The 24858-nt window shown below is 37.8% G+C and overlaps 1 protein-coding gene across 1 annotated transcript in view; it reads right to left on the bottom strand.

Moving 5' to 3' along the window:
* The window catches only part of LOC136877719 (uncharacterized), a 110714-nt gene that overhangs the window by 42827 nt on the left and 43029 nt on the right, over positions 1 to 24858 (bottom strand). The window contains exons 10-15 of the mRNA XM_068228717.1: positions 24374 to 24533; positions 19894 to 20034; positions 14760 to 14932; positions 9737 to 9938; positions 5958 to 6150; positions 1809 to 1983 (exon numbers count right to left, since the gene is read on the bottom strand). Of these exons, the coding sequence (XP_068084818.1) occupies positions 1809 to 1983; positions 5958 to 6150; positions 9737 to 9938; positions 14760 to 14932; positions 19894 to 20034; positions 24374 to 24533 (1044 nt within the window). The remainder of the gene's footprint in view (positions 1 to 1808; positions 1984 to 5957; positions 6151 to 9736; positions 9939 to 14759; positions 14933 to 19893; positions 20035 to 24373; positions 24534 to 24858) is intronic.

Raw genomic sequence — 24858 nt, 5'->3', positions numbered from 1 at the left:
AGAGTCAAAGCCACATGTGCGACACAGTTCACACCCGGCACCTCATAGGTGTAGGAAAAGCGGTAGAAGAAGAAGATACTCATTTTCAAAATTCACCCGCTATTTTATTATTCCACCTCCTTATTGGATTTTTCAAAAAAAGTGTATTAATTTATTTTTAAAGGAGATTCAAGTACCACTTTTAACATCTATAACATCTTCATTTTCTGAGATATATGTATCCTCATATAAAGAATTCAGCTCCTTCCTCACTTCTTTTCGTACCCCCTCCCTCACCCCGTAAGTGGATTTTCTGGAAACAAAAATTTGTGTTCTTTTATTTTTAAAGGAGATTCCAAATATCAATTTTCATGTCTGTAATGTGTTAGGTTTTTGTGATATATTGTAGATAATCTCGCTGATGTATTCCAAATATCAATTTTTATGTCTGTAATGTGTTAGGTTTTTGTGATATATTGTAGATAATCTCGCTGATGTAATAATACTGGAACTGAAATCTCCCCCCATCACCCCCCACCCTCAAATTGTTTTGAAAATAAAATTCAGCCCATATTACTCACTGGCAATGTAGCTTTCTATAGGTGAAGTAATTTTTAAAATTGGTTCAGGAGTTTTTGAGTCTATCTGTTACAAACAAATATACAAATTTTTCCTCTTTATAATATTAGTATAGATGTCCTTGGTGTAAGTTTTTATATATCATTAATAATGAAAGGTGACAAACCACTATTACAACACTGTTTACTGTACAAAAATAAGCTTGTATGTATCTTTTTATTGCAATCACTGTGACCCAGGTGGGATGATTCCCTTGTAAAGGACAATGGTCAAGTACAGTTAGCCTTTTGGTATTGATTCATGTATTCTTAGTGCTGGTGTCAAAACAGGAATGTGTTAATCATAATACTGTGTATTTGAAATTAAAACTGCAAAGTCTGGAGATAACACAGTTTGACAGTAACTCTTTGGCTTTTTTTATAAGAATGACATATCTAGTGCGTCATGGTTTAAGAAACTTTGATTTTAAGGCAGCAACTGATGGCCTGTCTACATCAAGGTCTGATGGCCTATTTGCAAATTTGACCACTGGTGGCGTATCAGGTGAAGGTGAAGGCGTATTAGTATTCAGAAGTTGTCGTTTCATTACATCATTATTTATTTTTAAAAGAAGGCCTTTCGAATTTCTGCGTAATCGTTGGGGTAAACCACCAGTTGGTGCTTCTGATATGTTAGCTGAAGGGTAAATTGCCTGTTGTTGCGGAACATGCACTTCAGGTTGAGCACTTGAATTTCCATGGTGAACATCAACATTCACTCTATGCAGATTGTCTTCTTTCTGATAAGATCTCCCACTGATAGTAGGCAATTTTGGAAGTGGCTTTACCTTTGACCCCACATTCTCATAGACAGGACATGATTTAGATCCCAAATGAGACATGTCCCCAGAAGATGATTGAGCAGAAAGTATAGCACTACTATGCATGGGATGAGGATTATTGCTTCCATCCATGTACTGAACATTTGTGTTGGTTGTCGAGACTAGTCCAGTTTTTGTTATTTCAATCTTATTATTACTAGGTAAAGGTGGAGGTCTTCCCACAGGTCTGCCATTGGTGGAGATAGGAGGAGGATGGGAGGTGGTGTTAACTGGGGCCTGACGGGGAGAGGAAGTTATACCTTTTAGTCGCATGCATAGCTGGTTCCAAAATCTACCACTAAACCCACTTCTACAGCGAGCACAGAAATTAGAACTACAGAAATTACTGATTCTATGCACAGCTGGAGCAAAGAACCTGGAGATTACATACGAAGGTGGGCCTCGACTATCAGCAGCTGTTGTGTTTGAAGATACTGTACGGCCGCTTTTCTTCCACCAGTGCTTAACATTCCGACGAGTATAATACATGAACAAGGCAACTAGTGCCATAAAGGGAACAATTCCCAGGAATATCACATACAGCGCAGTCATCACATCTCGGCGTGCTGCAACAGATTTAAAAAAACAAATATTAATTACCAAGACAATGATTACTACCAAAATGCTTTGTACCACTCAAAGTTGTATATACAGGGTATACAAAAAAAGGCTGCCCAATAATAACAGGCCATGATAATGGGTATGTAAGCCTCCATGGCTCAGGTGGCAGCATGCCACCCTCTCACCGCTGGGTTTTGTGGTTCAAATCCCAGTCAATCCATAGACTACAAGATTTGTGCTGGACAATGTGGAGGTGGGACAGGTTTCTCTCCGAGTACTCCAGTTTTCCCCATTATCTTTTATTCCAGCAACACTCTCCAATATCATTTTGTTTCATTTCATTTCATTTATCAGTCATAAATCATTGCCCCAGAGAGTGCGAAGGCTTCAGCAGCCGGCATTCCTATCCTTGCCACTAGATGGGGGCTTCATTCATTTCATTCCTGACAAGGTTGAATGACTGGAAACTGGCTGTGGATAAATATCAGTACAGTTGAAATAAGGATAGGAACCAACCCTCTAACTCATAACTTTCATCTAGAGTTAACTGGGGTAAGTAAGGTAACATAGTGTTGCAACCATAATTTGTCAGATGGGAGAGACTACAGCCATTCTGCTTGGTCTCAGTTTGATATTTACATTCAAATGATGGTATGAATTAAAGGAGTTTTATATTCACATAAAAATGTAACATCTGGTTTCTGATGGATCTTGATGGTTTATGGTCACTAGATACTGAAAAGGTGGGTTTCACAATGTCTACGCATATGGGCCGCAGACCTCATCTAAAATGGCATTACTTTATCCATTTGAATCTGGTCTTTGATTTCTTATTGGGCACCATTTTTCATACATCATGACTAATAGAAGAGGAACATCACAAATGTGACAAAATAAAAGTAAATACAGTAATTTGTAATAGAACAGTCTGGGTATTACAACATTGTGAATTTTATTTACATACATCTTATATTGTTGCAAACACATTGAAGAGAATAAGGAAATAACCATTTCAGAAAAAAATATGCCTACAAGACCATGATTAACTCATTCTCTTCAATTTTACTTTCACAAGGTAACTGTTTGGATTGGACCAGACAGATTTCAAAGAAACTTGGGTGAATGATCAAGTAACATATCCTAAATTTAATGGTGATCAATCATTTTTTTCTGTAAAATGAACAATAGTGTTATAATTAAATACTGAAAAATAGCTAGCATTTAGCTGATGACGACTTAGAATGACCTTACAATGCACTGTAGAAATATTCAATAGTTGTATTTTGAAGCTGATAAAACACTTTATACCGAACTTGAGATTTTCAACTCAAACTGAATTTCGCACTCTAAAGACCCATTTTACCTTCTTCTTCTTCTTCTTCTTCTTCTTCTTCTTCTTCTCCTTCATGTGCCATGTCCTCGTAGAACGTTGGCGATCAGTAGCATGATCTGTTGTTTGTTCATAGCTGTTCTGGTCAGAGTAATCTTTGTCACCCCAAACCACTGACTCAAGTCGCCGAGCCATGACGTTCTCCTTCTCCCCGGACCATGTTTTCCATTAATTTTCCCTTGGAGTATTACTTGCAGAAGGTGGTATTTAGAGTTCCGCATCATATGACCAAAGTATTCTAGCTTCCTTCTCTTGATGGTAGTGAGAATTTCTGGTTCTTTGTTCATACGGTGCAAAACGTCTATATTGGTCATTTTAGCTGTCCAAGGTATCTTCAGCATCCTTCGGTACGTCCACATTTCAAATGCTTACAATCTCTTGCACAAGGTCTCAGTTAGTGTCCATGCCTCAAAGCCGTATAACAGAATACTGAAAACGTAGCACCGGAGTAGTCGTGTCCGTAGTGAAATGGAAAGGTCACGGCTTGTCAAAACTTTTCTGAGTCTCTGAAAAGAAGTTCTGGCCTGCTCAATTCTGCATCGGATCATCATTGATGTGACATCCCAGGATTTGAAACTCCTGTACCATTTACAATGGAAGCTAAAATATCATGTAGTATAAAATCTTCATAATTTATATATAAACTTGCATATTATTAATGTAATATTTTATTTGATAAGAAGCCATACTTTCCAGTTCATATTTAGAAATTTCATCCTGATTCGTATTGAAGTGGGATTACAATAAATTGGAATTATTAAGGGTCCACCTATTTAATACAATGACATTTATTAGTGTGAATCAATCACATGTCGTTTACATAAGGTACTAGTTTTGGCACTTATATCATGTCATCATCAGCCATAGAGTCAAATTAGGCAATCACAAACAATCTTAAAGCAATTTAAAATACATTATAACACTATGTGTATAAAACAATGGAGTCGTCATCATTTTTAAAAGGATTTTATATTAGAGTGCAACATCATCTTGTACCATAATTGTATTTAATATTCATCTATGCAGGTGTTATAAAGTGTTTTAAATTGCTTTAAAATTGTTTGTGATTGCCTAATTTGACTCTATGGCTGATGATGACACGATATAAGTACCGAAACTAGTTCCTTATGTAAATGACATGCGATTGATTCACACTAATTAATGTCATTGTATTGAATAGGTGGACCCGTAATAATTCCAATTTATTGTAATACTTTCCAGTGTTGACTCATTTAAACATAACTTAAAAGCTTTTCAGTCTGTCGAACACAAGAACATACCTGTAAAATAAAAACACAGTATTAAACAAGGAATAAAAATAAAAATAAATTCTTTGTTTAATAGTGTGCTTTTTTAAAAGTATATACAGGTATGTTATAGTGTAATATTTATATTTAACTTGTGTTCGACAGACTAGAAAGCTTTTAAGTTCATTTAATATTCTATTAACGTAAACAGAGCCTCCATGGCTCAGACGGCAATGCACCGGCCTCTCACCGCTGGGTTCCAGGTTCAAATTTCGGTCACTCCATGTGAGATTTGTGCTGGACAAAATGGAAGTGGGAGAGGTTTTTCTCCGGGTTCTCCCATTTTCCCTGTCATCTTTCATTCCAGTAGCACTCTCCAATATAATTTCATTTCACCGAGTGAGTTGGTCGTGCTGTCCGGAGCACGCATCTGTGAGCTTATATTTCGGAGATAGTGGGTTCAAATCCGACCATCAGCAGCCCTGAAGATGGTTTTCCGTCGTTTCCCATTTTTTTACACCAGGCAAATGCTGGGGTTGTACCTAAATTAAGGCCACAGCTGCTACCTTCCCAATACGAGCTCTTTCCCGCCCTTCCATTGCCGAGAACCTTCGATGTGTTAGTATGACATTAAACAAATAGAAGAACATTTCATCTGTCAGTCATTAACCACTGCCCCAGAGGAGCGAGTTAGGCTTCGGCAGCCGGCACAACTCCTATCCTCGCCGTTAGATGGGGGCTTCATTCATTCCATTCCTGACTCAGTTGAAACTGCAAATAGGCGGTGGATTTTTATTCCATTATCATAAATGAGGAAACTGCCAGATACCTGTTCAGAACCAGTCATCCTGTCATTCTGTCATTCTGTCATCCTATAGACAGCCAATGTAACTAATCATCCTACAAAGTTTAAAGGCAAGCAATGCCTTCGATACGCCACATTCCATTCAAAATAAGTAAATATTTTGCTGGATGGCACAAGAAAGAACAAATGTTACTGAACTGACAGCTGTTCTACCTGGCCATCATGGGCGATGAACATGCCATACCAAACAAATATATGTGCAGCATTAGAGTATAACTGTCAAGTTGTCAATGTGTAATATCTGAAGCCATCTCTTTTCAGTTTCAACTCAGTTAATTTCTAATTTAATTAAATTAATTTAATTAAGTTATTTCTTTTTCAGGTGTAATACTGTTACCATATGTTTTATCTTTCCAGTAGTTTATAAATTTATTCACTCAAAGTTATTTTCGGCAGACTGAAGAGACCAACATTTAAAAAAAATACAAACTGAAATTAATAATAATGAATAGCAGATGTAATACTTGCTAAACTCACCATTGGGATCAGAAGCAGGCCCGCTATCCTCACTCCCTCCCGTGCCAGGATAGTCGCAATTGGGAGGAGCAAATCCAATTTCACAGTGGCAATGGCCACGGCTGTTACACACTCCATTCCCATTGCAGTCCTTGCACTTGGAAGCTCCTAGCCTTAGAGACCTAACATCCATACAACTTTGATTGACGCACATCTGAAATATAATTCAATGTTTTAGATGACAGACATATCATTCTGCACCCAGACACCGGGCCACTTGCTTTAAACACTTGTTACTCATCTTTAAATTATTGATAAAACATTCCCAAACTGTAGTACATGTGTTATATAGTCACAATGTGATTGGACTTGAACTAGGAGGTACTACGCTTAAATACTGTAGCAGCTAGAACATAGACAAGTGAGGAAAGGAAACAGCAGGTATCAGAGGACAGACTTCACATGAGTCCAGAAATGTAGCCAATATAACTGCCCTGTAAAACTGTGTGATTTTTACTTCTAAATTTAAAGAGATTCAGCCATCTTTCAATTAACAAATAAAAATGAAATCAGTATAAATGTAACACAGGTTTACTGCATTAATGTACAGTGGAACCTCGATTATACATTCCCGGAAACTACGTCTTCCCATATTATTCGTTCAAATTACGTGGTCCCGGGAGCATCCTAACTAAATCACATTGTAAAAATCCCGCATTATCCGTTCCTCAAAGAAACGATTTCCCGGATCAACCTTTCAGAAATTTCAGTCTCATCAATGCTAAATCCTCGATCACGCGTTCTTCAGAAACTGTATCTCATGAAAGGACAGCTACGGCATACTTACGGATCCTGGTGTTAACATCCCGTCATAGTGGTAATTTGAGGGAGTACTGTACCATAACGGAAAAGCGATCGGCGGTAGACTTGCATAAGGGACCATCTTAGCATTGCATTTGGGTGGCATTGTTTAGAGAATCCTTGGAAATCATAAAACAGAGTGTCGACAACAATTGGAAGGAGACAGAGCGCATTTCAGCAGCTCTACCTGAAGATAGAACGAGTTTCGTCAAATGTGTGTACTTGCAAAACATGTACATTGTGTTCAGGGTTACATGTTTACTTTTTTACTTTTTTCGAGTGTATCACCGAACAAGTTTTCGGCACTTCCCTCAGGGCACTGTATAGTTACTGGGCTTTCAGGCAGGAGTCGAAACTACTCCTCCTTAAGTAACACAAATTTAGTATTTTAATATTATCGTATACGATTATGTTATCAAGACCAGAGCAGATGTTGCACCTTACATACTGTACATAAAGTCATGGGAGGTTTTGGGATTGCCTATTACTGTTTTGGTCCTAATATAGCGCTGGGAATTTCACGTTTTTGTGTTTAAATGTAATAAAAACTGCAGTCTTTTTTTTTTTCACGTACGTTACATTTAAAAACTTTGTATCATTTCACAGTTGTACCGACTTGTACAGCGAGTGCGCATTCCAGCTGAGTCAAGGTCGCGAATAACCTTAATTTCGGAAGTGTTAATTATATTTTTTCTCTTTCCAATTTGATTGTGATTAGTGACGAGCAGAAATGAATATAATGCCTTCGAGAACTTGAGGATCGATACTTGACTTCGAGACCATATTCTCGAGTTCAACATAACCTTTAAAAGTCGATGTAGACCTAATTTATGCAGTACAAGATTTCCATTAACTGACTACGAACAGTATACCTATGACCAAATTACAATGGAAGATAAAAAAGGAAAGGGATTTCGCCATCATGTTGGGCTCTTTTGTATCTAATGTGCTTTATTTTATTAGATTAGAGAATTAAAAACTACTTGTGGTTGATTGTTGTTTGGCTTGGCATTATGGGTATTAGATTTTTCAAAGAGTTTGGCTGATCAAAGTTGCTGAACTGAAAGAAGTTTTCAGAGGAAACTGATGAAGTTTTCCTGGTAAAACTGAATGTAAAGTTTCGAAACTTATAAGTCGCATACGGTTAATTAATGTTTGAAGCCGGCCCCGCGGTATAACTTGCCTGCCTATCACCCGGAGGGCCCGGGTTCGATTCCCGGCCAGATCAGGCATTTTTACCTGGATATGAGGGCTGGTTCCAGGTTCACTCATTCCACGATTACCTTTAATTGAGGATTGGTGAGATGGTGACCCCCGTCTAGAGAGCTAGGAATAACGGCCAAGAGGATTGATCACACTGACCACACACACCTCGTAATCAGGCAGAAGGCCCATTGGGGCTGTAGTTTGGTTGGGTTTAGGGGTGTTTGTAAGATTATAAGTATACATATTTCATTTTTGTGATGTTTAGCCAAACTGGGTTCATTCATTCCCAGATTTTCAGTTTTCCCGTGTTGTACGTTTTTTTCCGTAGTCCCTCCAAAAACGGAGAATCCAGGTTCCACTGTACTTATATGCAGAGCGGTCCACCAACTCCTTAAAATTTAGTTTTCTTATTGTAAAAAGTACAATGTTACAGTATGTCATTAGCAGAACTATTTGTACAGTAATATACTTGTTTCTGTTGTATTTTTAAGATAATAAATTTTCATCTCATTTATTTACTTATTTACTATGGAATTAAAGGTAGATTATTAAAATCAATCAAAGGCATTTATATTGACAATTGGGCTTCAGTGAGAATCGATGCTAGAATGAGTTCTTGGTTCAGGGTACTTACAGGGGTTAGACAAGGCTGTAATCTTTCACCTTTGCTGTTCGTAGTTTACATGGATCATCTGCTGAAAGGTATAAAATGGCAGGGAGGGATTCAGTTAGGTGGAAATGTAGTAAGCAGTCTGGCCTATGCTGACGACTTGGTCTTAATGGCAGATTGTGCTGAAAGCCTGCAGTCTAATATATTGGAACTTGAAAATAGGTGCAATGAGTATGGTATGAAAATTAGCCTCTCGAAGACTAAATTGATATCAGTAGGTAAGAAATTCAACAGAACTGAATGTCAGATTGGTGATATAAAGCTAGAACAGGTCGATAATTTCAAGTCTTTATGTTGTGTATTCTCCCAGGATGGTAATATAGTAAGTGAGATTGAATCAAGGTGCCGTAAAGCTAATGGAGTGAGCTCGCAGTTGCGATCAACAGTATTCTGTAAGAAGGAAGTCAGCTCCCAGACGAAACTATCTTTACATCGGTCTGTTTTCAGACCAACTTTGCTTTACGGGAGCAAAAGCTGGGTGGAGTCAGGATATCTTATTCATAAGTTAGAAGTAACAGACATGAAAGTAGCAAGAATGATTGCTGATACAAAAAGGTGAGAACAATGGCAGGAGGATACTTGGAATGAAGAGATAAAGGCTAATTTAGGAATGAACTCTATGGATGAAGCTGTACGCATAAACTGGCTTCGGTGGTGGGGTCATGTGAGGCGAATGGAGGAGGATAGGTTACCTAGGAGAATAATGGACTCTGTTATAGAGGGCAAGAAAAGTAGAGGTAGACCAAGGCGACGATGGTTAGACTCAGTTTCTAACGATTTAAAGATACGAGGTATAGAACTAAATGAGGCCACAACACTAGTTGCAAATCGAGGATTGTAGCGATGTTTAGTAAACTCACAAAGGCTTGCAGACTGAACGCTGTAAGGCATAACAGTCTATAATGTGTGTGTGTGTTTTTTTTTTTTTTTTTTTTTACTTAATTGTGCCTTTGGTTATGGTAAACTTTGTCTATACAGAACCAAATATTTAAATCTATAGAGGTTCATTATAGCCAAACCTGACTGTATTAATCCAATGAAGTAAAAAGAAAGAAAGTCTTACCTTTCCTTCGCCACATTTAGCACCATCAGGGGCCAGCCCTGGATCCACCTCATTAAGTCCAAGGTCCACAATTGCTGTCCGGCAAGGGATAATACTTCCACCTGAATTGATAAATGAATGAGACAAGATAGCTACAGACTCCATTCCAAATTCCAAGCGCTCATTCAAATGCTTGCAGTGGAGCATACCACAATAGATGTCCCTGGAAAGAAAATATGATGTGCTGTAAATAATCTCATTTTCAATACAGCTATGGGCTACTTTTACTTTACTAAAAATAAATGTTAGTATTAGGGAAAAAAAAGGCATGTGATAGGAATACTAAAAGATACCAAATACAAGCAACATGACCAGCCAATATATACCAACCATTCAGCCTGGCAGAGTCAATTTGAGAAGACATGTGAACCTGCACAAGTCTAACTTTATGTGAAGCATTGAACTTGCATTGAACCTAATATATACCTGTAGGTTATATATAATCTATTTTCAGTTCATTGCCTATATTTTAAAGTGCACCCATAATTTTGGGTTTGTGATGTCACTACCCAGGCTCTTCAAAGCAAGGATCACAAAGAAATACATTATGAGGTGTGTTCTTTTATTGAGACTGTTCTATTCAAAGCACAATGGGAAGTCTATGAAGAAGTTTGTTAGGTATATCCCTGTTGCACCTGCAAAACTCACTATATGAAATATTTTAGCTTAGAATATTGGCCGGTAATTTTCTGTCATCTAAGGTTCAATATTGTGCAACAATTGTGATGGAAGTCACGCTCTTCATAATATATGTGCTGAGGGTAAGTATTTCTCCAAAAATATTACCATATAGCGGTTTTCGTAGGCGCAAAAGCTGGTTCAGCTAGACATTCAGACATTATTGCCATCAGCTGCGAGGTCAAGAAATGTCTACTATTGGATCCTATAGCGTGCTTTGAGAAGAACATACAACAGGAATCACTGGTGGATGAGGAGAAGAAAGCTACTTGCTGTCCATGTGTCCCTAAGTTGAGTGAGAGTTAAAATGCTGTTAGATAGACATGGGAAGTGAAAGTACATCTCTCTTCTAAAGAAGCAGGCATTAAAACTTATTTGTAACAAACGTGTTAACTTCTGTATTTTAGCTATATTTTGAGGCTTTATAATTTCAATATTTGTTGTATCTGAAACTATAATTACTGCTTCAGCACTGAACTCATTTAGTTCCTTGATTCTTGTTGGTGAAATATGAAAGGGGGCCAATATATTTATTACATTTGAGTTTTTTTACTGTTTTTAATTATTTCAAATCATGTTTGTAATTTTCTTTCCTTTCATATTCACATCTAACATTGTTACATTAGTATTACCAGCTGTGTAATGGTAAAAATAAAAGCCTCTAGACGCTTAAGGAATGGACTATGTTTTTGTAAATAGTGTACGGTGCCTCTTGGTCTCTTTTTGTTTTGTATTTTCAATACCAGCATGACATAAGATAGAACATTTAAATCTATACATATATATTTGTATACATTAAGTAACGGGAAATTACCTTCCCTTAAAAGTTTCCATAGCACCTCTTTGTCCGCTGTTGATTCAAAGTACCTTGATGTTGGAGCGTCTAGGCGCTTAAGGATTGGTCTATGTTTTTGTAAATAGTGTACGGTGCCTCTGGGTCTCTTTTTGTTTTGTATTTTCAATACCAGCATGACATAAGATAGAACATTTAAATCTATACATATATATTTGTATACATTAAATAACGGGAAATTATCTTCCCTTAAAAGTTTCCATAGGCCCTCTTTGTCCGCTGTTGATTCAGAGTACCTTGATGTTGGAACGTGACGCGATTGTGTGCTGTCAGCTCCACGGTACCTCAATACCCATGAATGGACATATGGGGCAGGCTGTCATAACCCCAGAGAGTGGTCCATTAATTTTTATAAATAACAGGGAAGACACATTCTCTATTGTCATCCTGTTTCTTCCATTTGTCAATATGTGGTTCATTGCCAAGAATCCTCTCTCGCACTCAGCGGTACTGCATGGTAAAGCATTCACTACTCTCTGCAGTTCAGCTACTTTAAGCTGCACAACTATCCCTCCATTGTTGATAAATTCTCGGAATGCAAATTCCACTCGCTTGTCGTCCATGTACATTATTTTGCAAAGTCTTGCAATGGCAGGCCATGTACTTGCATCGAGGATGTTTATGTCCTGTATGAAGGTTGTGTAAATATTTGATGGTTCGGGGCTTGAGACACTTTTTACATTTGATGCTTGAAATGAAAAATATCTTGAATTCAGATTATCAATGATGCTGGAAAACCTGAGCTCTATTTAGCTGGGACAGTTTTTGGGAGTTATGTTAACTCCTTTGAAAGAACTCAACTCCACAGCTTCCTCATATTTGTCACTTTTTCTGGAGTGTCTTCGTATTTCACCAATTGCTTGAATTGAAAATCGGACTAATCTGCTTTTGCCATGTTGCAGCTTCGTTCTTGAAGATTTGAGGACAAACATGACAGGTCATCCAGTACATCAAACATACAAGCTAGATCTCTGAAAATTCAGTCGTCTGTAATCTTTTTAGTAGTCCCTTGTATTGGGTTTGCTCAGTTGTTTATCTGCTGCTATGAGTGGAGGCCTGAAAAAAGTTCTCATTCAAAGCTTTGTAATTTTCCCAAATAGCCTCAACAGTCCTGAAGCTGCTAGCAACCCAACGCACTCCAAAGATTCTCCCAATTTTCTTAATCTGCATATTGTGATTTGCAGCTACATTTTCCAATTCTATGCAGTTTTTAGTGGCTGGTGGCGAATAAATTTTACCAATGAAAAATTCCATGCGGTTAATTGTAGATTGATCATTAATTCCAACTCTAACTGCAAGTTCAATTCGGCGGTTAAAATAATGCCAGATTTTTATTCAAGGAAATCTCTCTTTTAAGAGCACATCCACACCTGACTTAACACCCAATATTACGTTTGCCCCATCACTGGTAGAACACACACAAAAATAATTTCAAAAATATTTTGTGAAATCCATTATTATTTAAACAGTTCAAAAGAGACAGTTTTTTGCTTTTTGAACTTCAAGTTCGACAAGGTCCAAACAGTTGTTATGTCTTTATTTTCAAGAACTGTTCTAATATAGATGATTAAACATGACTTGACTAACACTAGTTGACTCATCAATTAAGATAGAAACTTTGCAATTTTCTCAAATAATTGCTTGTGCTAATTTCTTCTTAAATTCACTTGCAATGTGGCTGATAATTCTGGTGGGAATCTAGAGTGTAGAGTATTAACCATATCCAAACCATTTATTTGTTGCAAATGAATCACATCTTCATGGCCAGTAAATGGGCGGTTGTTTTGAGCTAGATAATAAGCAGTAGTAAACAATTTAAGTGTAGTTGTGCTGTATTTATGAATAGTGCTTTACAGAACATTTCCTAAAACATTCTTCTCTGCCCCATGCAAGAATTTTTCCACTCTTTTATGAGTTTCGCTCGACTAATGAAAACTAATTTTATTTCTCAACAATTTCAATTTCACAGTCTTATCTGAGTTTGAAGAATAAGTCACACTGAAATTACTCCATCCAGAATTTATACTGAAGCCCTGGCTTACATGAGCACCAAGAGTTTTTACTTTTTCGAACGATTTACAACCCAGAAATCCACTTTTGCACCCCAACCACAGATGTCTATTTTGCCTGTCAGTCCACTGTTGCTCCATCCACACATCTGGATAATCATTTGTAGCCATACAATTCGATATTTCAGTACCTGATTCACTTTTCACTTTCATTGCCACCTCTTATTTTATCGTCAATGTTATCACTTTCACTTACCGATTATCATTGGATTTGTGGACTATATCACTTTCAATTTCCGTTGTGGTCTTGTTTATACCTCTATCCCAATTGCAATATTTAAATTTAAAAAAATGGAGATACTTGTTTGATGTTCTTTAACTCGCTTCATATTGAAGAAAGAAAGAAAACGTATGCTGTGACTGTCGCACACGATACCCCGCCAGGAAATGAACAACTGAACGAATGACAAATGGAATGCGCTTTACTCATGTTGGAGGGAGAACTGACAGTATTGCCAATTTGTTTTCTAGCTTTTCACATGCCCTCTCCTTTCTTATTTCAACCTGAAGGCTGATGCAGCCAGCTGTAAATGCTTGGCACCCTTGTCAGCCAGCTGACCGGTTCGGCCCCAGGCAGTGTTATCAGCTCTCAATCGAGACGCTTCTGAGACAAAGGAGCCTGCCACGTGTATTCAGTCAGCCAACGATATGTCGATTGCCATGGTCAAAGGTTTGTAAATGCTATTTGCAATCCCAATAATAATAATACTTACACATACAGAATTACTTAACATGATGTATGCTACTTTTGTTTTCTTTATTAAGAGTCCTTTGGAACTCAAATGAATTGCTATATTAAAGAAATGACAGAGTATTCAGGTTAACCAAAGCTAATACCCAGAAAATAGTAACCGGGCAGTGTTTTGCATGGAAGTACCCAGGCACGCTCTCCTGGGCTCCACTACACCCCTGACTATTATTATGCTTGTATGAGAGAAAAAATATGCGATTGGTACACGTAATCATTTTTCTATCGCTATATCACTATATGCCTATTCTGACTTTTCAATAAATGATCATTTCAAAATAGCGAACATAAATATGTAGCTACTTGTTGAACTTGCACATGTTTTAACCACAAAAACCAAAATATTGGGCAAATAGTTAGTCCTGCCACAAAATAAAGCCCAGCATGTGCACTTAAAATTCAATCTTCTACAGAAATAGAATGTATTCCACTAGTACAGCAATAAAAACAAGTATATTTTTAACTGTGGCAGATTTCTGATCAAATTGCACACTAATGAAATCATATATTATTCAGAAAACTAATATCTACAAATTTCTTGAGCATGTTGGAATAATCTAGGAGCAATAACAAAAATAGGGCATCATTACACTAAAGAATTCTTGGCCACTAATGGGTTAAGAAAAGTTTACTTACTCTTCTGTACATTTTAGGAAGGACTGATTAAGCCGATTGTAGCCACAGTTTCCATGCCTTGTCCCTTTGTTGTTCATGTTGTAGCATTGCATGTCGGAACTCTTGCCTGATGGACCCCATAAGAGACGACACTGGTCTGAATGTGTGCGACAAGAGCCCTGGTAACAGAAGGCCTGAAACCAACAATTCAATAACGATAACAACATTGTTCTTCTGGAATCTTTTATGTGAAAGCTAATTGCAACAGAAGAGACAAGATCTCTAATATCTTTTCTTCAATAGGGGGCCACTTCATCATCCCTCTGACCTTTTTATTTTGTACTTTATCCAATTGGAATTTCCCAAGGACCATCTAGAATATTCATTTCAGAAATCACTTGTTTACTGCTAACAGAAGAGAAGTGAAGTGAAGTTACTCTTTTTCTGCACTTTGCCTGTACTTATACTTCCAGAAGGGTTTTTATTGGTGCTCCGCAAAGCTATGGAATTCGCTACCCAGGGATGTAAAGAACATTGGAGTTTGCCCTCTTTTACTAGACTTTCCACATTTGTAATTAGAATTGTGATAAATAAATAATTCTAATACTTGGTATTTTCTTATCACTGGAATATTGTAGGTATTTTCTTATCACATAGCATGCCAGTGAGTTCTCTTCACTTTGACCATGTGCTCCTACATCCATCCTGTAATACTTTTTTTTTTTTTTTTTTTTTTTTTTTGCTATTTGCTTTACGTCGCACCGACACAGATAGGTCTTATGGCGACGATGGGATGGGAAAGGCCTAGGAGTTGGAAGGAAGCGGCCATGGCCTTAATTAAGGTACAGCCCCAGCATTTGCCTGGTGTGAAAATGGGAAACCACGGAAAACCATCTTCAGGGCTGCCGACAGTGGGGCTCGAACCCACGATCTCCCGGATGCAAGCTCACAGCCGCGCGCCTCTACACGCACGGCCAACTCGCCCGGTCATCCTGTAATACTGGTATGCCTATGATTTACAGGTAAAATGTATAATAACAGAAAAAGTACAGAAAACTTCAGTGCATCTCATGTTTCTGCAAATAATAGACATCATATCTTATGGATTTGTCTGGCTCCTTGCCTGTTTGGCCAATGTAATGGTCTCTGATTCAGTGGATCCTGGGTTCATCCCGGTATGTAACACAGACATGGAAGAAATACATACATCTTATACCCGAGAGTAGAATTGGGCATTAGCTATTGAAAATTATTTTGGCTCTTGGTTAGATTTCACAAATACAATTAACCTAAAATAATGAAATGAAATGTCATATGGCTTTTAGTGCCGGGATATCCCAGGACAGGTTCGGGCCAGGTGCAGGTCTTTCTATTTGACGCCTTTAGGCGACCTGCGCGTCATGATGAGGATGAAATGATGATGAAGACAACACATACACCCAGCCCCCGTGCCACTGGAATTAACCAATTAAGGTTAAAATCCCCGATCCGGCCGGGAATCAAACCCGGGACCCTCTGAACCGAAGGTCAGTACGCTGACCATTCAGCCAACGAGTCGGACACCTAAAATAATATCATGCCTAGTATACTAGACATAATCAAGATATTATATAAATAGAAATATAAATATACGAATATTATGATTATAACATGGCTTTGCTGGCGAGATGCAGTGTTTGCAGTGCACTATGTCTTCTGGTATAGGCTATATCAAATTTGTTACTTTCATTGACCTGTCTCAATCACATCCTTGGCTTTGACAATATGAAAGTGACTGAGGTATGAGTGATGCTAGTTATACCATTCCTTATGCAGCCAGTCCCTGTTATGAATGGTGTGAAAATATCGCTCATAGGGTCTGTTGGTGCATGCATTTCAGTGGGCTTGGCAGACTGATATGTAATAGCAACGGCTGGCTCGGTGAGGAAAGCAACGGGAAACTACCTCACTCCTCATTTCCCTAGTACGCCTCTTCAGTGATGCCTAGGCTATTTATGACAGCTGTTGGTGGAGCTGCATAGGATCAAACCAGCCTTTGGGCTGAATACCCAACATACAACATACATGATTATAACATACCTTAGGATTTCCTCTCTTAGTACTAAAGCCAAAAATGTTCAGTTGAAATAAGTGAAGTATCTTACTTGAATTTAATGTACCTATTACTGAAATGCACTGGCAGTGGATATGTTTAGTGAAAGACAACCTAGCAATAAATAGTGTTCTGTTATTGCCAAAGCACCACAGTAAGTGGAGAGAACTCAACCTTCCCCGGTCTCCCAATTGAGGGAGAGTAGGGAAAGTGGCTGCCCAATGATGCGGGTGCCTTTACATTCTCCCTGAGTGCCTAGCTACAGCATTTTTAGGCTATCTTTCACTAACAAGTTATTGTTCTGGCTATTTCACAAAAGGTATGTCAACTCAATGTTAAGTAAAGCTTCGAGAGGTGTTTTACATTTTATATATTACTTCTGTAGACCTAAATATGACTTACATTGTATCTAACATGCGCAGTTCAAGGTAACTACCAAAACCAAACCAAACCCCATGGCACTACAGCCCTTGAAGGGCCATGGCCTACCATGCGACCGCTGCTCAGCCCGAAGGCCTGCAGATTACGAGGTGTTGTGGGGTCAGCACGACGAATCCTCTCGGCCGTTATTCTTGGTTTTCTAGACCGGGGCCGCTATCTCACCGTCAGATAGCTCCTCAATTCTAATCACGTAGGCTGAGTGGACCTCGAACCAGCCCTCAGGTCCAGGTAAAAATCCCTGACCTGGCCGGGAATCGAACCCGGGGCCTCCGGGTGAGAGGCAGGCACGCTACCCCTACACCACGGGGCCGGCTTCAAGGTAACTACACTACTACTAAAATGTTTTCATTCCTCCCCTGAAGGGGGAGGCGGGCCTCTTAGACGGTGACGCCGTCTCTCAGGCCGGGAGATTTGTTACGGTGAAGGAGATGCTTGGAGAAGGTGAGAGCGTTGGCGGCCGTGGGCTATACTAGGAACTGTCCCGGCATTCGCCTTAGTGCAGGAAAATGGAAAATCACGGAAAACTATTCTCAAGACAGCCGACGGTTGGGGCCAGCCATGAGGTCCAGCCCTTTCCCGTCTCCCAAATGCAGAGGCATAGAGCCATGGTAGAGCCGTGCCCACCCCTCCTCAGCTCAGTTGGCTGGTCAGAATGCAGAGCTGTTGGACCACGGACCAGCCGCAGCCACTTATGGGCCGAGACCCACTCTGGATCTACCAACCCAGTTCAAGGTAACCATCTGCTAAACAAAGTAGAAGAAGTAAACGCAAAGTGAATGGAAGAAGTAGAGCTTGTAAGAAAACTTCATGCACTACTGACGAGATATCAGAGCTGAATCTGCAATTTCAGGGGACAGGGGACTTCAGATAACTTACAGTACATAATACACTGATGTGCAAAAAAATGCATGAACACTAGGATTTTTTTAGAGAAATGCAAAATTTGATGTACTAAAATAATACTCAGAATGTACTATATATTGATAATTTTTGAAAGTATCATTCATTACACATTTGTTGAGGCAACAAGCTTAGTGTTTACAAAAGGAAGACGAGTCAAACCCTTGCAAGAATAGAAATTGTACATTATGACTTTTTGGTGCCAATTCCTCCGAAGGAGCTTTACATTATTTCAATGCCTCTATTTTTGACTACTGTTGAGCTCATGTCTAACAGTTTTTATACACATTCTATGAACCTTTCATTTAGTGTTTCATGAGGTTCTGCAGATGAAAGTGCCTTTTGAGATGATTTTGAGTCTGGAAGACGGGCAATAGCTGTAGCATTAATCAATGATAGATGCAGTTTCCGTTATGTTGCAAATGTGGAAACATCATCCACAAGTGTGCACCGAGCTCTAGGGTATTATCAAGAACGCAACACCTTTCATAGATGATCTGGATCAGGTCATCCGAGGTCTAGATCAAATAGAGATGACCAATTTTTAACTCTAGAGCTGTTAAGAGATTGCCACATTACCGCTGTACAAGCTAGATGGCACCTGGGAGGAAATGAGCAATGTCAGTATTAGTGAGTGGACAGTGAAGATAACTTAAGAGAGGCACAGATCTGTCATCAATGAGACCTCTTCCTGACTCCCATTTGAAATGTTAGCATGTTAGCTTGTTTTCAGTTTGCTCAAGAACATCAAAATTGAACACAGGAGCAATGTCTTCTTCATTGAAGAATCCAGATTCAACCTCAGCTCTGCAGATGGAAGGAAAAGTGTGTGGAGGAAACCTGGGGAGCATTATGCCACCTGTATCTTCTCAGCAAGAATGTCCAGTGGCGAAGGTTCTGTCATGGTATGGGGGGTGGGGGTGTGGCGTCACTTCTCATGCCCGGACTAAGCTTGTTCCCATTGAAAACGGGGCGTTAGATGCACATTGGTACATAGAAGAGATTCTTCTTGAACATATCATTCCTTTCACTCCCTATATCAGAGAAATCTGTTTTAATGCACAATGCTGCTCACTGAGTCCTAATATTCCTAAATGAAGACAAAAATTGTCTCTTTTAGATTGGCCAGCACAAAGCTCCAACATTGAGCAGGTGTGGAACCAGCTTGCACATTGAGTGTCAACAAAATTTTCATACCTTGATCAAGCTGCAGGCAATTCTTCAAGAATGGTACGCTATATCACAAAACGATCTTGCCACTTTAATTGCCAGCATGCTGAATAGGACGCAAACTGTTGTTGCTTCAAATGGTGGTAATACCTGTTATTCAGTTTTCAAGTGTACTTCCTTAGTAGCCAGGGGTGTGTTAAAAGTGGCGTTGCACTGTAGGAGGGCAATATGAATGCTGCCAAAGGAACAGTTTGTGTATCTTCTGTTCACTCCCATTCTACACATCCTTTTTCTTGGTTAAAATTCTGGTTTTTGTTTAAAGAAGAATTCATGAATGTATTTTGTATTCCAAGTAGTAGTAGTAGTAGTAGTAGTAGTAGTATTTTGTCTATCCCTTTCTTTTTTTTAAATATGCTTTTCTTTCAAGTTATATATATTTTGGGGTTTTTCATGACTAATTCCCACACTCTGTCACTGAACAAATAAAAGATATTACATAATGAGGGAATAAATATGATGTAGGTACAAGGATCAAATAGGTGCAAAACTTACCTTACCACGATCACATTTCTCACCATCCATTTTATAAACATCGTTAGGACAGTACTCTGATTGGCCAGTGCAGAACTCGGGCAGGTCACATTCATGATCAGCGGAACGACAGATACTACCTGCTGTTTTGGGGCGACAAGTCTGCAAAGCAAAGATCACATTCTGGAATCAGTTTCAGCAAACAATTTTAAAATATATATTTTTCAAAAGAAGCTAAAGAAAAGTTAACCTGCTTGATTTTCTGAAATCTTATAAAATGTTGAACTATTTACAGAGCATCAAAAGCGATGGACTGGAGAAGTGGAGGGCAAGGAATCATACAGAGTATAGGATTTTTACACTGTTGCAATTATGGCAATTGTAAATGAAGAGATTCACAAGAAAAGAAAATAGACTTCAATTAATTATGTATATTGCACATTTGACGTTCCTTTACTTCTAGTACCACACCTATCATCAGACGCTGTGATCATTCTGGCTATCATAGTTTTGTTGGTAGCTGCATGGAATAATGAGATGCTTGTTTGTCTGAACCAATGTCTCAGGTTCTCCAGTCAAAATATGCAGAGTCTCCCAAGATCTCTCTTCCTCTCGATTCTTCCTTGAATTATGATTTTTGAAGTTTTTTTTAATAGAGGGCATATTTTATTTTCCGTAGGATTATAAACCTGTATGAGTAATGCTAGGTAAGTAGAATCGTTAACATTTTTTAATAATGCATTTAATAATGTAGTTGGTGTTAAATGACGATCACAGCATTTTAATCATACGGTCTTATTTCGTCCAATTTGTATGTATAGAATGCAATTAGGATGTATAAGAAGCAAGAATTCTGCAAGAACTCCTCCAGGAAGGAAGGCAACATTACTTCAGTTGAAATGGAAGGAAATTTCATTATCAACCTAACCTAAACTTGTCTTGTCTTGACTTTGGTCGGTTTGCAAACTTAGCCTTTGTGTATTCTTATTGACTTACAGCATACATACATGTAATATATTTGTTTGTGTGTATTATTACAGCATAGTTTCACTGAAGTCCAAGAAGTAATATCAACTTTCAAGAGGGTAGCTGAATTATTTACATTAGGCAAACACAAAAGAATATGGTTATAATAATGCATACATCAATAAAAAGGCAGAAATGTATAACATTAAATTAAATTAGGGCCAGAGAGAGTGATTTCTTTATCAATCAATCAATCAATCAATCAATCAATCAATCAATCAATCAATCAATCAATCAATCAATCAATCAATCAAGATCTGCATTTAGGGCAGTCACCCAGGTGGCAGATTCCCTATCTGTTGTTTTCCTAGCCTTTTCTTAAATGATTGCAAAGAAATTGGAAATTTATTGAACATCTCCCTTGGTAAGTTATTCCAATCCCTAGCTCTCCTTCCTATAAACGAATATTTAACCCAATTCGTCCTCTTGAATTCCAACTTTATCTTTCCTACTTTTCGTCGCCATAAGACCTATCTGTGTCGGTGCGACGTAAAGCCCCTAGCAAAAAAAAAAAAAAAAAAAAAAAAAACTTTCCTACTTTTAAAGATACCACTCAAACTTATTCGTCTACTGATGTCCTCCCACGCCATCTCTCCACTGACAGCTCGGAACATACCACTTATTATATTAAATAACACTTGTATGTTTTATTATTCATCCACCTATTCAATACAATACAATTTTTAAAATTAGGACATTGTCCTTATCAAAATTGTTAACATGAAATTAATATATTAGATGGTACATGTTTCACCTATCAATAGTAGGCATCATCAGCCACATTTTTCACCTTAGGATAGATCAGGTCCCTGATTGGAAATAATTTATGCATGCTGTTACAAACTATGTCGTTTAAAATGTATTGGAGATTATTAAACAACTATTACAATATAAAATGGAGTATGCTGTTACTTGACAATATTTGTGATAATATTGGAGACTAAAAACATGATAATTATTTGACGATTATGACATATTAAAAGATATTACAATAAAGATAAAAATCAGAAAACGCATTCCATTTAGTTGTCAGATGTATTTGTATAGTTACTGCAATAACTATAAAAAACGAATCTCTGCACCCAAATTCCCATAACCAAGCCACTTATTACAGTTTAGTATACAGAGCATTAAAAATCCCTCTTTCACTGAATAATCTAAAAAAAGAATTAGATTTCATAAAAGAAACAGCCAGATTCAACGGGTTCAATCCAGATATGATCAACAAAATAATTAATAAAGTCAGACTAAAATTAACCACAAACCTTTCTCCAATAAAACCCAACAAACCAAAATTCGTGAAATTCACATATACCAACCCAAAAATCCATCAAATCACCAATCCTTTAAGAAAACACAAGGTAAAAATTGCTTACACAACGCAGAATACAAATCGAAATTTATTTTTTAATCATAATTCAGACAATTCAACCAATAATAAATATTCAAGCTCGGGTATATATAGACTCAAATGTTCAGTATGTAATTTTTCTTATGTTGGTCAAACTGGCCGCTGTTTTTCAACTAGATATGCAGAACATTATAACGCCCAAAAACATAATAAATTCTCTGCGATGAGTAACCACATGAAAGAAACAGGTCACAAATGTACTACAATAGATCAGGATTTACAAATTTTAAAAAGAATTGAAAAAGGTAAGCTCATGACAGAATACGAAAACTTATACATCATCTTAGATCAACAGTTTAACAAAGACAAAACCTTAAATGATGTAATAGATAACAAAAGTCCTCTTTATGAACAGATTTCAATTCTATTACAAAAACCATTTCTTCTGAATAATTTTTGCAAAATATTTAGCACCAAATCAGTAAACACGCCCACCAATCCAACACACACACACACACACCCCTCCCCTCCTTCCACTGCCGACAACTCCTCCTCACACGCAGCAAATGAGCCCTCAGCGACGCCTTCTCAAGCTCAACCCCCTCCACCAAAACTTCACAAATATAACACGCATAGTAAGAGCTCGACGACTGCCAGTTACTCTAAAACTCTCAACGTAAGCTAATATCTCAGCGGTCGAAGGGGTAAGTGTCAACACTCTTCATTTAACTTCCACTATTCAGCTCCTTAATTCCAATTATGGTTATTCATTAAATTTTCAAATTAACTCTTTAATTACAGAACTCATCGTATCTTTGGCTATCCACCGAATGACAACAACGTTCCCTTCCAACTAATACGCTCACCTCAACACGCCCAACAGCAAAGAGCCATACCCATTACAAACTCTTACCACATCAAAGAAGATGGTCTAATGACGCCTACAAAGACTACAATATAGCCTATGGCACCAACATTTCCAACTACTATTATCTCAAAAGGAACCACCCCATATAAAAATTCTTCAAAATTTATAAGCAAATAAATGAAAATCAATATTTATTAACTTCAAGAACCAATGACCATTACCACTGCTCAACTTTCCATAAGTTTTTAACAATACGCCATCTGACAACTAAATGGAATGTTTTCTGATTTTTATCTTTATTGTAATATCTTTTAATCTGTCATAATCATCAAATAATTATCATGTTTTTAGACTCCAATATTATCACATATATTGTCAAGTAACAGCATACTACATTTTATATTGTAATAGTTGTTTAACAATCTCCAATACATTTTAAACGACATAGTTTTTAACAGCATTCATAAATTATTTCCAATCAGGGATCTGATCTATCCTAAGGTGAAAAATGTGGCTGATGATGCCTACTATTGATAGGCGAAACATGTACCATCTAATATATTAATTTCATGTTAACAATTTTGATAGGGACAATGTCCTCATTTTTAAAATTGTATTGTATTGAATAGGTGGATGAATAATAAAACATACAAGTGTTTTTAATACAAATATTTTCAATATGGACCCAAAAATGAATTTTATCACATGTAATATACCACTTAGTCGAGCAGCTCATCTCCTTTCTCCCAAGTCTTCCCTCTTCTTGTCTTCATCCACTTTCCTGCTTCATATACAGTAGGTGGTTATGATGGTGGGCTTGCCACACCCAAGGGTATTTTCACCTAACTGCTAAGTTTCAGTGAGACCACACCTAACCTTGAACAGCCGCTGCATGCTGGATTTCAGTGGCATTTCCTCCATGGGGGATCTTTTCTGCTCAAAGTCATTGGCCCCTTTAGAGAATCGAGTTCTTTCCCACTGTCCAACACTCGGCATTGAATCAATGGCTATGCCCTCTACTCCATCCCACAGCAAATACCCTGTGCACCATTTATATTTCATAATATTTATATATCTTTTATATTTCTGTCTAGCTCAACCGGCATCTCAATCTATAAGATGTATTCACATAAAAAAAAGTTATTGGACTGTTCAATATTGTTACGAACAGTGCTCAAATCCAATTTCTAATTCTGGCTTCAATGTGGGCAGAACCACAATACTGCTAGCAGTTTATAAGAGAATAGACGTCTTACCTGCAGGTCACAGCACTCTCCAGTTGCACAAGAAGCATTAGCATACAGCATACATGTTGTGGCATTGCAGCAGGGATTATCACAACTTTCTTTTAGTCCACAGTCACACTGCTCTCCTGCTTCCACAAAGCCATTTCCACAAACTGGACTATCAAACAAACTGCAACAAAGAATGATAAATGACAGTCATTATATTGCTGGCCTACACCTGCTCAAAGTAAAAATCCCCATAATTACAGTATATTTGAGTACACTTATTGGAGGGAAATCTAACAATTATAGGAAATTAATAACATTTAAATCAAACAATGCTGAACACTTCAATATTACAAAATATATTATTCACTGTGCCTTTTACTAAGTAATAGCTTGGGTTCTCAAACTCATTTCCAAATTCTTTTCCACTATGATGTTCATAATTTCTTTTTTAAACTCAAGCTTAAACTAACCTAGCTTTTGCTAGTAAGAAACTTCAATAAAGAAAA

Source organism: Anabrus simplex, chromosome 7, assembly GCF_040414725.1.
Source record: "Anabrus simplex isolate iqAnaSimp1 chromosome 7, ASM4041472v1, whole genome shotgun sequence".
NCBI classification, from domain to species: Eukaryota; Metazoa; Arthropoda; class Insecta; order Orthoptera; family Tettigoniidae; genus Anabrus; species Anabrus simplex.
Note: the sequence above shows the minus strand (reverse complement) of the source record. Positions and strands in the feature narration are given on the sequence as shown.